This window comes from Capsicum annuum, chromosome 1 (assembly GCF_002878395.1).
Source record: "Capsicum annuum cultivar UCD-10X-F1 chromosome 1, UCD10Xv1.1, whole genome shotgun sequence".
NCBI lineage: Eukaryota > Viridiplantae > Streptophyta > Magnoliopsida > Solanales > Solanaceae > Capsicum > Capsicum annuum.
The window spans coordinates 45637267-45650954 of NC_061111.1; the positions used below are offsets into that span (position 1 = coordinate 45637267).

The window sequence follows — 13688 nt, forward strand, 5'->3', positions numbered from 1 at the left end:
CTGTTACTATCCGTTGTTCCTTGTACCTCGATTGTCGTTTTGTTATGTTATAGTTTTTGTTCTGTTACTATTTGTTGTTCCTTGTATCTAGATGATTGTTTTTTGTTGTTGTAGTTTCTGTTCTGTTACTATCCGTTGTTCATTGTACCTCGATTGTCGTTTTGTTATGTTGTAGTTTTTGTTCTGTTACTATCTGTTGTTCCTTGTATCTAAATGATTGTTTTGTGTTGTTGTGGTTTCTGTTCTGTTACTATCCGTTGTTCCTTGTACCTCGATTTTTGTTTTGTTTTGTTGTAGTTGTTGTTCTGTTACTATTTGTTGTTCCTTTCCTCCAAAAAAAAAAAAAAGTTTCCACAAACACCAATGGCAACAATAATGGAATGGGAATTTGGGTATTAGATTTAGGCCTCAAAATGCAATAAATATGTCTAGAAAATGGCCATGCAAGCAATATTTTGGTCTAAAAAAGCAAAACAAGAAGAGTTTTTTGGTTTTGTGTTCTGTCGCTGACCAAAAAGAAAGTAAAGTTAGTTCATTTAGGGAAGATGAAAATGTGCTAATTGATGGGTATTCAAGGTCGTGGTCGTGCTGCTTCTCTTCAACAACTTCAAGTTAGTTCACACTTTTATCCCCAATTACTTATTCTTTCTGATATTTGTTGTTGTTTTGCTCTGTTATGGTTGGTGTTGTGGAGGGCACGGATTAGGGTAATAGGTTAATCAGTAGGTAGTAGTGCTTTGTCTTGCTATCCGCCGGTAGTAGGTTAGTCGTAGTATTGCTCTTGTAGTTTCTTGTCCTTCCATTTTTTTGTTATATTATTTATTGTCTTATACTTCCACGATCCTAGTATTTTGCTTTGTTATGTTTTCACTTCAGTTACTTCTTTTTCTGGATTACTTTGGTTTGTTTTCCTTGAGGTTTGCATACATCCTACCCTCCCCAGACCCCATTCTGTGGGACTACACGGGATATGTTATTGTAGTTATAGGTGATATTTACTAGTTGGAAATAAGTTTTAGACTTAGCTTGTTAGAGAACTTATACGATTGTTATTACTACTTTTTATATATAATTTGTTTTTCACTTTTATTTTATTTGGTATGATAATGATTGAGTTGAGCATAAATGAAGCCGGAGCTTTCATATGCCCAACCCTAACATGTTTGAGACTAAGGCGTAATAGTAGTTATTATATTTATTGTTATAGTGAGGCTTAACATGAGTTGAGCTTAAATGGAGAAGTGAAGAATCATATCGCCGACTCTAACTTGTTTGGGATTGCACCGTAGTTGTTGGTTGTTATATTTACTGTTATAGTGAGGTGTAGCACAAGTTGAGCTTAAACCGACCCAACTTGTTTGGAACTGTTGTAGTGAATTCTGAATTTCGTTTTGAGATTGACATCTTTTAGGGGTCATCTTGTGCATCGTATAATATTAGAGGCAAATCAAGGATAACGTTAGGTCTGGCTCTGTATAATATGGTGATAGATCGTTTTTTAGAATCAAAGAATACATAAATTACTAATTAGTATTGGGTAATCTAAAGTAAACGTATGGTTATGCAGGAGGTTGAACGTGCTGTTAAAGTTCTTGAAGGATCAGAAGGCGTTTCTGAACCCGTGAGTACTGTCTTAAGTGCTTTTGCTTTCATTACATTCCCCTTCTACCTATTTCTTAGTGTCGATTACATAAGAGAAAAAGTTACTAAGGACGGAAAGTTATGATGTTGCAATGATATTAACAAAAGGGGTTTGAAAGTTTGCAACTTTACAATTTTGTCTGTGTTATACTCACATGGATCAAATCTATAGACGAGCTCGAGTTTGATCGAGGGTCGGTGGCAGCTGATGTTCACGACTAGGCCTGGATCAGCATCTCCTATTCAGGTTAGATGCTATATTTTTTGCTTACTGTGCTTTCAGCCGTCAACATTTTCTGGTGCGTAGATTGGTTAGAGAGCTGAAATGAAGAAATGATGATTAATATTGATTTTGTAGACATACTAAAAGTCGATAATGTATTGTGGATTCTGACCTTTCGGCCAATCATAAATCACTAACTTGATGATTTGTGAAAGGATATAGATTTCGATATATCTCTTTTTCTTCGAAATTGTTGACACGTGTCATCGGTTAACTGTGAGAAACCTTTCAGTTTATCTCAATGGTTCTCTGAAAGTGTCCCAGTAGAAAGAAAGAAATTTTAATTCGTTAACCTTGAGCATTTATCATAATATCAGCGAACATCTTCTCTTCCTCGGGGCCAAAAGGTAGTCATGAAAACGTGAGGTTCGCTAACTTATCACTTCCTCAATGTGAGACTAATGTTAAGAACCACTTTGCAGAGAACATTTGTTGGGGTTGACTCATTCAGCGTATTTCAAGAAGTGTTCCTTAGAACGAACGACCCACGTGTATCCAACATTGTAAAGTTTTCCGAGGCAATAGGTGAGCTGAAAGTAGAGGTAGGTATCTTTTATCCTGTTTGCTGACTATTCTAAAGTTTTCGGAAGTGGATATTCATCTACCCGACCCCAAATTTTTTGGACTGAGGCGTAGTAGTAGGAGTTGTTTTATATGTCCGTAGGGTACGAAACGGTAATTTGGCTCTTTGATATCTTACGGAATGCTCGTCTTATGTTCCTCAGGCACTTGCAACAATCAAAGATGGAAAACGAATTCTTTTCCAATTTGATAGAGCAGCATTTTCATTCAAATTTCTACCGTTTAAGGTTCCGTACCCTGTACCATTTAGACTTCTAGGAGATGAAGCTAAGGGCTGGTTAGACACTACATATTTGTCTCCATCTGGGAATCTCCGTATTTCAAGAGGAAACAAGGTAGGCGAACGTAATTAGCTTGTTATTGTGTCCTTTTTTGCCTTTCCTCACTGTTATATGTTATACACCACACACGAAACCTATGTTGTTTGGCTCTTTATAAGTACCACCAGGTGTGTGCCTGATCCTCCAAAAGTTAAGCATTTTTGGAGGATCCCACAGGCTATGTTGCTCGGACTCTTCAAAAATGTCATCGGGCGCATGTAGGATCCTTCAAAAGTAGTGCATTTTTGGAGGATCTGACACGGGTGCGACAACATTTTTGAAAAGTCCAAGCAACTTAGCACACAGGGGTGTGGCAACATTTTTGGTGGGCCGGAGAAACATAGCATAAAACTAGTAAACTCATAGCATAAAACTAGTAAACTGTATCTCAAAGCTTCTGTTTAATGGGTAATCAGCTAAACGTTTAAGGGCCACAAGTTATACTGCTATAGTGCAGGGAACTACATTTGTGCTGCAAAGGGAAACTGAGCCAAGGCAAAAGTTGCTTTCGTCCATTTCAACGGGTACAAGGGTAGAAGAGGTACAAATTCCACTCATTTTTTTTGTGAAAATCCTGTTATATAACGTGTAGGTTCTGTCGCTAATAATTTGCTTGATGTGAAATTACCAGGCAATTGAAGAGTTTATTTCCTTAAACAAAAATGTAGCGAATTCTGAACTGGAACTCCTCAAGGGAGAGTGGCAAATGATATGGAGTTCACAGGTATCTGTCCAAATTGTTTTTTAGTATTATAAGATAAGATGTTACTTCTCAGAAACATAATTGTGTCATGCGACTGTGTCTGAACTAGTGGCAAATCTAGCGCGTAACTTATAGATTCATGAGAACTCAACAGATTTTGACCAATCTTGCATATGTATTAAGAAATCCACTAAATAAAGCTCCTTTTCCGAATTGATCATTCATTCTTAGTGCCCGATTTAGTTGTGCACGAAAATTCCTTGTATCATACATACTTGCTACGTATTATTACTGCTAAAATCTGGCTGTCTGTTTGATAGGTTGAAACAGACAGTTGGATAGAGAATGCCGGCAACGGTCTGATGGGCATGCAGGTTCATAAGCCTCTTCATTCCGCTGCTTTATTTTCTCTATCGACTTTGATATCTTTGATCGCTTACTATTCTTTACATTCCGAATTTGTGTTGTTCTTTCTAGATTGTCAAACCAAACGGACAGTTGAAGTTCCTGGTCGGCATACTGTTCGGTATTAGGTTCTCCATGACTGGCAAATATGAGTAAGTACCATTCCAGCTAAAGCAATTAAAGCAATCCTTTTGAAATATCGTAGGAACTGTGTTCTTCATATTCAGCTATCGATGCACTTTTCATCGTTAATTAAGATTTTTTGAGTACTTCATTGAGGCGATCTGTGCCTTTCAGAAAACAAAACAAGTGAATCTCTGCGAGTTGCTTTCACCTCGGTAATTACCTAATGAGAGAGAGTGGATGAAAAAGTAAATATTTTACACCAGGAAAAGCTAGACATACTGACCTCCGCTAACTACGTTTACTATTAGATTTGAAGCTAGAGATATACTAAGGTATAGTGAGTGAGTGAGTCCTCATTGACCTGAGCGATTGCGATCATCGAGGAGGCTTTTTATATGGTATGTAACATCGCCAAAGCATATCATTAGATCGTCTTTTGCAGGCAACGATCACATGACTTTGATGTTGAAACATTAAAGTTTGTATATTCATTTTCTATGACTTTGCTTATCATTCTCATCATTCGTTTTCTAATACAGGAAATCCGGCAGTAACACATACGATGTCATAATGGACGATGGCGCTATCCTGGCTGGAATATATGGAATTCCAGTTGAAATGGAAAGCAAGTTCACCATGGAAATACTGTAAGATATCGATCTATTGCAGACATAACGCTGTCTTTCCAACTACAACTTTGTCATCAATCGTTATGCTAAGTGAGTCCTATTACTTTGTATAATGCAGATATACCGATGACAAGATCAGAATTTCACGCGGCTACAACAAAATTCTCTTTGTCCATGTACGCGTAGACGGATCCAACAAGAAGTGATCATCAAGATTTACATAGTTACATTAAGGCCAATTTGCTATGTTAAAACTTCCAAAGTTATATACTTCCATATTCAAATCTTTGTCAAATGTAACTTTATATTCAACTTGACAAAGCACCTTACTCAAGTTACATATAGTGCAGTTATACAATCAAAACTTGCAGGCCAGTTAGTGCTGCATTTTGACATCTACAACAACAACATATTCGGTGTATTCTCATAAGGTGGGATCGGGGAAGGGTAAAGTGTACGCAGTCCATACCACTACCTCAGATGAAGTAGAGAGGTCGTTTCCGATAGACCCTGACTCAGGACAGATAACAGTATAACCAACAAAAAACTTAAAAGCAAACAAAATGAAAGCATTTGAAAAGAGCTTCTGTAATTTTTTTTGAAACGACTTAGTCAAGGATTTATCGGAATGAAAGCATTTGAAAAGAGCTTCTCTAATTTTTTTTGAAACGTCTTAGTCGAGGATTTATCGGAAACAACCTTTCTACCCCATGCATATAGGATTAAAGTCTGCGTATATCCAACTCTTTTTAAACTCCATCATGTGGGATCATACTAGATTATGTATTATTGTTGTGATGTGTGTGTGATAGAATCGATTAGTACGATTGAATCATCAATATATGTGAAGATGCAACTAATTATTTTTCGTAACGAACTCACTTATAGAGTGTGAAACAACAATACAACCAAAAAAATCATAAAAATGAAATAATTTGTTCATCAAAATATATAAAAAGAGTGGGATCATACTGGATATGTATTATTGTTGTGATGTGTGCGCGATAGAATCGATTAGTATGATTGAATCATCAAATATACATAAAGATGCAACTAATTATTTTTCATAAAGAACTAATTTATAGAGTGTGAAACAACAATACAACCAAAATTATTATAAAAATGAAATAACAACAATACAACAAAAGAAAATATAAAATGAAATAACTTGTTCATCAAGACATATATAAAGAGGCGAATCTATATGTAATTTATTCACGGTATAACAATAGCTTTTATTAAAAAACCCTATGACAAAAAGCTAAGGGGTCGTTTGGTGGGAAAAGAGTTATTCTGAGATAATTAATTTCGGGATTAGTTATCCCATCATGTATATGAGATAACTTATTCCATCACTATGGTATAAATGGTGCGATAAATAGTTCCAATACTAACTAATACCTTACACCAAACATGGGATAAAATAGTCCTTCATTTTATCGCGGACTATTTATCCCTTATACGTCACACCAAACGGCCCCTAACGGTCCTTTATATACCAAGTAATTTCAAATTAGTCCCTTAAATATTCCTATTATCAATAGTTGTAGTAGAGCTCATTTACTTGAAATTAATCCAAAGTAGGCCTCTGCACAAATTGATTTCGATCGAATTTAGTCATTATCCAATTGAAATTTTAAATTTTAATTTATTAAAATCCTTATTTTAACTCGATTCATTCTAGGTTCAATTCAATTCATTTTTTATTATCTCAATTTGATTTTATGAAACAATTTGTTCGAATTTGAAATTTCAACAAGCAACTATTTTCATTTCAATTTTAAAGCAAATATAATAGAAACAACAAATCTTAAAATTAGGCCATAAATAATCTTAAAATTAGGCCATACATAACTTAAAATAACATTACATTGCAAGTTTAACGTGGAACTAAAATTTGTAATTGTGAGTCATGACTCTTTATTTGTGAGATTAGGATTTGGGTCTGAACTCTTGAAGTTGTAACCGGTACAATTCTGGTTTAGTAATTAATAAATACTAAATCCATATATGTGTATGTGTATGTGTATGTAAAATTTTGATTTTCGGATCGATTTAAAAAATTAAAATATTCTAAAATTATATCCGTAAATTGATTCAAATTGTATAATTTAGATCAAGTCATCCAAATTTTTTCTAATCGATCTGAATAGTTGAATTGATTCGATGTGTGCACAACCCTAATCCAAAGTACTTATTTATACTGATATTAAAGTTCAGGGTCTTCATTTATGTTTATCGAGAACAAAGGGGTACAATCGATAATTCCCAAACTTTAGCTCCACTTTCGACCCGAAAAGGCCCAATCAAAGATCCGACAACCGGATAACACTATTATACACACACCAAAAATATCAAAAAATTGATAAAATAAAATTGCAAAAAATCCACCACGCTTTGAAGAAGTACGTTTTTTTTTCGCTTTTTTTTTTTTTCAATCTATGCATAAATGTTAATTTTTTAATTTCATTTTTTAATTGAGTTGTTTAATAATTTTCTCTAATTTTATAGGGCACATTGATATCTTGAGGATTTTGTACAATGGAAAGTTTTGTAGCTGCAGAAAATGATAGTAAATCCCCAGGTAATTCCCTTAACAATATCAAGATTTTTTTTTTAGTTTCACTTTTATGAATTTTTGCGTGTGTGTGTGTTTGCTGAATTAGTTAAATAGTTCAAGTGTGTGTTTCTCTCTGTGTGTGTTTGTTTGCTGAATTAGTTAAATAGTTTGGGTATTATGCACACAAAAGTGTGACGTAATAGTGGATGAAGTGGGTTGAGACTTATGAAGTCTGAGGTTGAACTGAGGCTTGCGCTCTTTTTGAATGGTTTATATTGTTTCATAATGTATTGTATCGTACCGTATTGTTTTAATGAATACAACGTTTGAATAGATTGTATGATTTTTCGTCATTACATAGTGACAGCATCAATAATTTGAAGAATAAACCTATAGGAAGAGTAGGGTATACGAAGTAGAGCTACTATGTAGGTTAGAGGATAAAATAGAATTAGTATTAAATAATAAATAAAGAAACAAATATGTGTGTGTGTGTGTGAGAGAGAGAGAGACCTAATAGTCGATGAAGTGGGTTGAGAATTATGAGGTCTCAGTTGAAGTGAGCCTTGCACTCTTTTTGAATGGTTTATATTGTTCCAGAATGTATTGTATCGTTGTTCTTTAAGTTTCTCCATTGTTGGATTGTGGCCGTAGGTCGTGAGGATAGTCGGCAGTTTGCTTTATGTGGACTACGTCGGTTGAATAATCTGTTTGTTGTCCTTTAATTTGTATAGTTACTTCTTATTTGATCTTTTGGTTGAAAGAGTTCTTCTGGACTTCGGTTAGATATGGCAACTTTTCTATAATAATTAACTTATGTACTATAACACTTTAGACTTAGCCTGTTCTAGTTGTGGTTATATTCATGCTTATGTGGCTCACTCTTATTATTTAAGCATCACCTGTCATCATACAACAACAACAACAACAACAAACCCAATGTATTCCCACAAAGTGGGGTCTGGGGAGGGTAAGATGTACGCAGTCCATACCTCTACCTCCGAAGAAGTAGAGAGGTTGTTTCCGATAGACCCCCGGCTCAAGATCCAAAATGCTTCTCTCGTTGATAGCTGATATGGATTCATGGATTTGGTCTCTGATTCGGCTAATTGATCCTTGGTTACCTGGACTGCTCCTCTGTCTCGCTAAATAAGTTTCTTGCTCAGTTAGTCCTTGGTTCGCTTGAACTAGCCTTCATATCAACTGCAATAGTCTTCTGCTAGGCTGGTCCTTGGTTCGGCTAAAATAGGCCTCAACTCATATCCTTTTTTTGTTGGCTTATCATTTTGATTCACATTTAATCAATGTATTTTCATTCCCATATCTTGTGAGAAGCAGCTGCTGACCGATCCTGAACTATCACAGCCTACTTTACACTTGGTAAAAGGCAGTAACTCTCGTTCCCCCGGAGTAATTTCAAGTTTATCAAGGTGGGATCCGAACTTGTTTTGCTCCAATTGGGCTTCGTGGGCTGGATCGAGTGTTACCCCTGGTTTCCCTTCTTGCATGTTGTGGGCGTGGACAAACTTTGTGATGGCCTATTAGTCAGCTACCTAAGCCCGTTTGCCATACCTTTGTTTGTAATCAAGCTCTTCTAGTACAGGACCATATTTAAATTTTGGTGTTAACGGTGGCTTATTAAGATTTTTAGACTTTTTCTTTTTCGCTGACAAATATAAAACATTAAACAATATCTTATTCCCTTTCTCTGTTGGTTAGTTGTTGGTAGTTGTTCTAACTAATATTTTTGTCTTCTTCTGTGTTTATCCATAATTCTATGTTCATTGCCATATGTTGCCAGGTGAATAGATGTATCTCTCTGTTCCTTCACAGCAATTTATCATTCTAGCGCTCTCTCCTACATGTTGATAGTCAAATTTGGTACTAGTACCAAAAGTTAAGCTTTGAGGAACCAAATCTGATCATTTTTGCTATTTTACTTCTAGTGCAAATAATCACTTTCTAAATTTTGAAATGTTGAGGTCAAATATCACTCAGAAAACATAGTAAAAAGTTAACCATCAAAGTCAATTTAGATTTCATGCTTCGTTTACCCTTTTTATTCTTATCAAGATGTTAGAAACTCAATGTTTAAGTGCTTATGGGATTGCTCCTTTGATGTCTGCTTCAGAGGAAGATGTGAAGGAAAGGTGTTGGGACCAAAGAGAGGCGCTGCCGGGGGAGCCACGATGTGTCATATGTGGCCGCTATGGTGAGTACATTTTCGATGAGACTGATGATGATATTTGCAGCTTGGAATGCAAAGGTATATTGTTGTCGCGGCTTGCAAAATCACGGCAACCAACTGTTCGTCCATGTCCGGTGAAGTTACCAGCAACTGATGAGTGCTATTATGTTAGGGATAATGATAAATCTGAAGTGAGTTCACTAACAACTGATCAGACTGAACTTCTGAGAAGGAAACTTGATATTGTTGTGAAGGGAGACACTACCCCACCTCCTATCTTGTCATTTGCTTCTTGCAAGCTGCCTCGGAAGCTTCTCGAGAATATTGAAGTTGCTGGTTATGAAATGCCAACTCCTGTTCAAATGCAAGCAATCCCTGCTGCTTTAGCACGGCAAAGCTTGCTTGTTTCAGCGGAGACTGGTTCTGGTAAAACTGGTTCTTTTCTAATTCCTATAGTTTCTCAATGTGCAAAATTCAATGAAGAGCATTTCCAAAGCCAGCAACAACCATTAGCTATGGTTCTCACACCTACTAGAGAACTCTGCATACAGGTAGAGGATCAAGCTAAGGTGCTTGGGAAGGGTTTGCCATTCAAAACTGCATTGGTGGTTGGTGGTGATGCCATGGCAGGACAGCTCCACCGCATCCAGAAGGGAGTATCTTTAATTGTGGGAACTCCTGGAAGGCTTATTGACCTTCTAACAAAACACGAGATTGAACTGGATACTATTTCAATTCTTGTTCTTGATGAAGTTGATTGCATGCTCCAAAGAGGTTTCCGTGAACAGGTGATGCAGATTTTTACAGCTCTGTCTCAACCTCAAGTGTTAATGTATTCCGCAACAATTCCTAAAGAAGTAGAGAGGATGGCAAGCTCAATGGCCAAAAAGGTTACTGCCATCTCTGTTGGGAAGCCAAATAAACCTAATCAGGCTGTCAAGCAGTTAGCTATTTGGGTAGACTCGAAGAGGAAGAAGCAAAAGCTTTTCGATATTTTGATGAGCAAGCAGCATTACAAGCCACCAGTTATTGTATTTGTGGGTTCTAGACTCGGGGCAGATCTCCTTTCTGAAGCAATAACAGTAAGTACTGGGCTAAAAGCATCATCAATTCATGGTGAGAAATCCATGAAGGATAGGAGAGAAACTATAAGGTCATTTCTAGTTGGAGAAATACCAGTTATAGTGGCCACAGGGGTGTTGGGTCGAGGAATCGATCTGTTGACTGTGAAACAGGTAATTGTGTTTGATATGCCAAATTCCATCAAGGAGTATGTGCACCAGGTTGGAAGGGCATCTAGAATGGGGGAGGAAGGTACATCAATCGTCTTTGTGAATGAAGAGGATAAGAAATTGTTTCCCGAGTTGGTTGAAGCTCTCAAATCATCTGGTGCTGCAATTCCCCGAGAGCTTGCAAATTCACGGTATTCTGTTGGCTCTTTCTCTGCTGGAAGAGGTCAGAAAAAACGAAAACATGGTTTCTGAAGATGTTGGTCTCCCTTCCTCTTCCTTAACATAAAGCTCCGTGCTAAGAATTAAGATATATATTCTCTAAAACTCTCCTCTACTGCAAATGATCTACCATTACTCCCAACTGCTTCTTGGACCTGGCGGTCAAACTTTATTGCTTAGAAATCAGACCTCCTTTGATGTTCACAAGTTCTCTCAGGCAGCTGGATTCTGTCAGAGACACGCAGTATGTAGGTATACAGTGTAGTGTTTGCATTATCTTACACGTGATGATTCTTCTTGTGCTAAAAGGAGATTCTTCTCATTTGAAAAGATCTGCTGAACTGAAAACCAGCTCTGGGTTCGCTTCTCAAAACTGTAGCACCCATGGCTCGCGATATTGAGGGAATGCTGCAGTTGCTACTCATCCTTGAGTTGCTTTTATCAGTCTTAAAAGTCTAAAGGCATATAAAGAATGGGCGATGCTTGGCTGTATTTGCGGTTGGACTGGTAAGCATTCACCTTAGTCATTAACTGCTCATTGTAAGTTTGCTTGTCTAGCATAGATGTCATAACGGTTTTTGTGATATAAATACTATTTGCTAATTTTTTCTCGACTTCTTTTCCTCAGTCAGTATATCCCGTTCTATCCACGACTTTGCACAGTTTTGCATCACAGGGTAGAGACTCCTTTGCTGTTTTTGGATTAAAAGAATCCTGATAAGACAAGACTGCCAGAGGTGCTTAATTGTGCGGGTTAATCAGCAGACTGTAAATCCCTGATAAATGAACAAAGTTACCTATACTTGATGCTATGAAAAGACTTTTTGTCTTGATCCTTTATAAGAAGCAGCATCAAAAGAAAATGCCTCACCATTAAATAACTGTGAAAGATCCTTCAGAGAGAATGAGTGAAAGCTTCAACAAATTGTATTACATCCCGGTTGTACTGGATTTGGGACTTAAATAGACCTCATAAAGCTCATGGATAAATTTCTGCAACTTGCGGCTAAATGAGCTTGATATCTTGCAAAGCGTGAGATATTAAATCTTAAGCCAGGTGCCAGATCTTCATCCATTTCTTCCAAATAATTTTGGTAAAAGATCCATTACTTTCATTGAAGGGTTTGTTATCATCAAGTTTTGAACATTAGTTCATTTGCTACTTATGTTTTGTGGACGAAAAGGATAAGATCTGGCATCTGGCTTGAAACTTAAGATCTTTAATGTTTTGCAAGATGTCAATACCCTATAAGCCGCGAGTAGCAGTAATGTATACCAGAGGTATAATGCTTTTAGTCAAATCGCAAACCTTGTACAACTGAGTTGTTAAGGGATTTGTTGAGTCATTTTCTCTTGAAGGATCTGTCAGAGTTATAAATGGTGAGACATGTTCTTTGATGCTTCCCTTTATATAGGATCGATTCGAAGGACTCTTCCGATCATCAACAGAATCGATAAATTTGCTCATTTATCCGCCGCATAATTTATGTCAACCAGGGAAAATTGAGTTATGCATTTATAAGGCGTAGAGTCCTCGATTCCTAAGAATGATATTCTGGTGGTTTCAGTAACTTTGTTATAGGGAACAAAGATTTATGCTCTGAAACACCATGCATTTGTAATTATTGTTCTTTTCCCTTTCTAAATTGAACCATAGTACTGTATAAATGTGGAAAACATTGCTAAGGTGCTTTTAGTTCATGAACAGTGTGGCAATGTTCTAATACAGAAAAATGACCATGACCAAAATACTTGCAGCTACATTCCCTTCATGTATAGGTTATTTCTTTTGGTAACAACTGAATTCTATTACCAGTAAAGATATGTACAGCTCATTACAAAACTTGGGCCAAAACAACCATCATCTGCCTCCTAACAAGCCTAGGTGTCCTGCTACATCGAAAACTATCTTCCTGTATGATCAACCTTGTGCCTCTTATCTTGGAACACCCTTGCATTCCTCTTTTGTCACATGTGGTACACGGTTAAAACCTACATGCACCCGGTGTATACACCAAGCCAATACATGCATGCCGTGTTCTGCAATGCCCATTGCATTCCCTTACTCCTCTTGCTAAAGCTTGCCATCATTGTGTGAGTAGGTTGCTGACCTGCGTGGGCATGTGCCCCAATTTGCTGAAATGGGTCACTTTTGGGCCCATAATGTAACATGTAGTCCTATGCTATAAATATAAATATGAGTTTCTCTTTCATTTTTAGATCAACTTTGATGCTAATGAACAATTATACTCTTGTGAGTGTGTAAGTTTGGATTAGCTTGCGTTGATTTCTCGTTTGGAAATGTTGGTTGCTTGGGAATGGATTCCCTTGTGGTCTACATAGGAGTTTAGGTGCTTTGATTGGATTATTAAATTAGCGACATGTGTGATGGACTTGCCAACTTTCAAGCAATATCAGAGTATGTCCATTGAACTCTTAAAAAGTTCGTGTACTAACACAAGCTGATAGCCTCGAAGTTCATGAATTCGCGTTTCATGACCCCAAAATGCAAAAATAACCGACGTAAATCATGGTAAAATAATTGGTATCGATTATAAGGTCGTTTGTGATCGTTCTACCAACTCTCAAGCAAATCAGGTTTCATCAGCTGAATTTTGAAAAATTTGTACATTAACACACACCAAAAATATGTAAAATCATGAATTCAAATTTCATGACATTAAACTATAAAATAAGTGATGTCGTTCGTGGTGAAGTTAAGAGTATTGATCACAACGTTGATTGTGATAGTTCAACCAACTTGCAGGCACATGGAGTCCATCTACTAAACTCTGAAAAA

The 13688-nt window shown here is 36.7% G+C and overlaps 2 protein-coding genes across 5 annotated transcripts in view; both read left to right on the forward strand.

Annotated features, from left to right (window-relative positions):
* Nucleotides 1-5088, forward strand: part of LOC107874553 (probable plastid-lipid-associated protein 12, chloroplastic) — a 10077-nt gene extending 4989 nt beyond the window's left edge. Inside the window, exons 2-11 of the mRNA XM_016721321.2 lie at nucleotides 1568-1621; nucleotides 1814-1888; nucleotides 2347-2466; nucleotides 2650-2841; nucleotides 3284-3367; nucleotides 3458-3550; nucleotides 3850-3903; nucleotides 4007-4086; nucleotides 4600-4707; nucleotides 4808-5088. Coding sequence (XP_016576807.1) covers nucleotides 1568-1621; nucleotides 1814-1888; nucleotides 2347-2466; nucleotides 2650-2841; nucleotides 3284-3367; nucleotides 3458-3550; nucleotides 3850-3903; nucleotides 4007-4086; nucleotides 4600-4707; nucleotides 4808-4895 — 948 coding nt within the window. The 3' untranslated portion in view covers nucleotides 4896-5088. The remainder of the gene's footprint in view (nucleotides 1-1567; nucleotides 1622-1813; nucleotides 1889-2346; nucleotides 2467-2649; nucleotides 2842-3283; nucleotides 3368-3457; nucleotides 3551-3849; nucleotides 3904-4006; nucleotides 4087-4599; nucleotides 4708-4807) is intronic.
* Nucleotides 5089-6920: 1832 nt separating this feature from the next.
* LOC107874564 (DEAD-box ATP-dependent RNA helicase 41) lies at nucleotides 6921-13113 on the forward strand. 4 transcript variants are annotated; one of them, XR_007044604.1, is made up of 5 exons: nucleotides 6950-7094; nucleotides 7201-7273; nucleotides 9381-11140; nucleotides 11220-11395; nucleotides 11517-13113. XR_007044604.1 is itself a non-coding variant. In XM_047396545.1 (3 exons), the coding sequence occupies exons 2-3, from the start codon at nucleotides 7231-7233 to the stop codon at nucleotides 10919-10921; spliced, it is 1584 nt and encodes a 527-aa protein (XP_047252501.1). In that variant the 5' UTR covers nucleotides 6921-7094; nucleotides 7201-7230; the 3' UTR covers nucleotides 10922-13113. The 4 variants fall into 4 exon arrangements, 1 of the variants encoding a protein (XP_047252501.1); XR_007044605.1 differs by having other exon boundaries at nucleotides 9381-11136; XR_007044603.1 differs by having other exon boundaries at nucleotides 9381-11395.
* The last annotated feature ends 575 nt before the right edge of the window (nucleotides 13114-13688 follow it).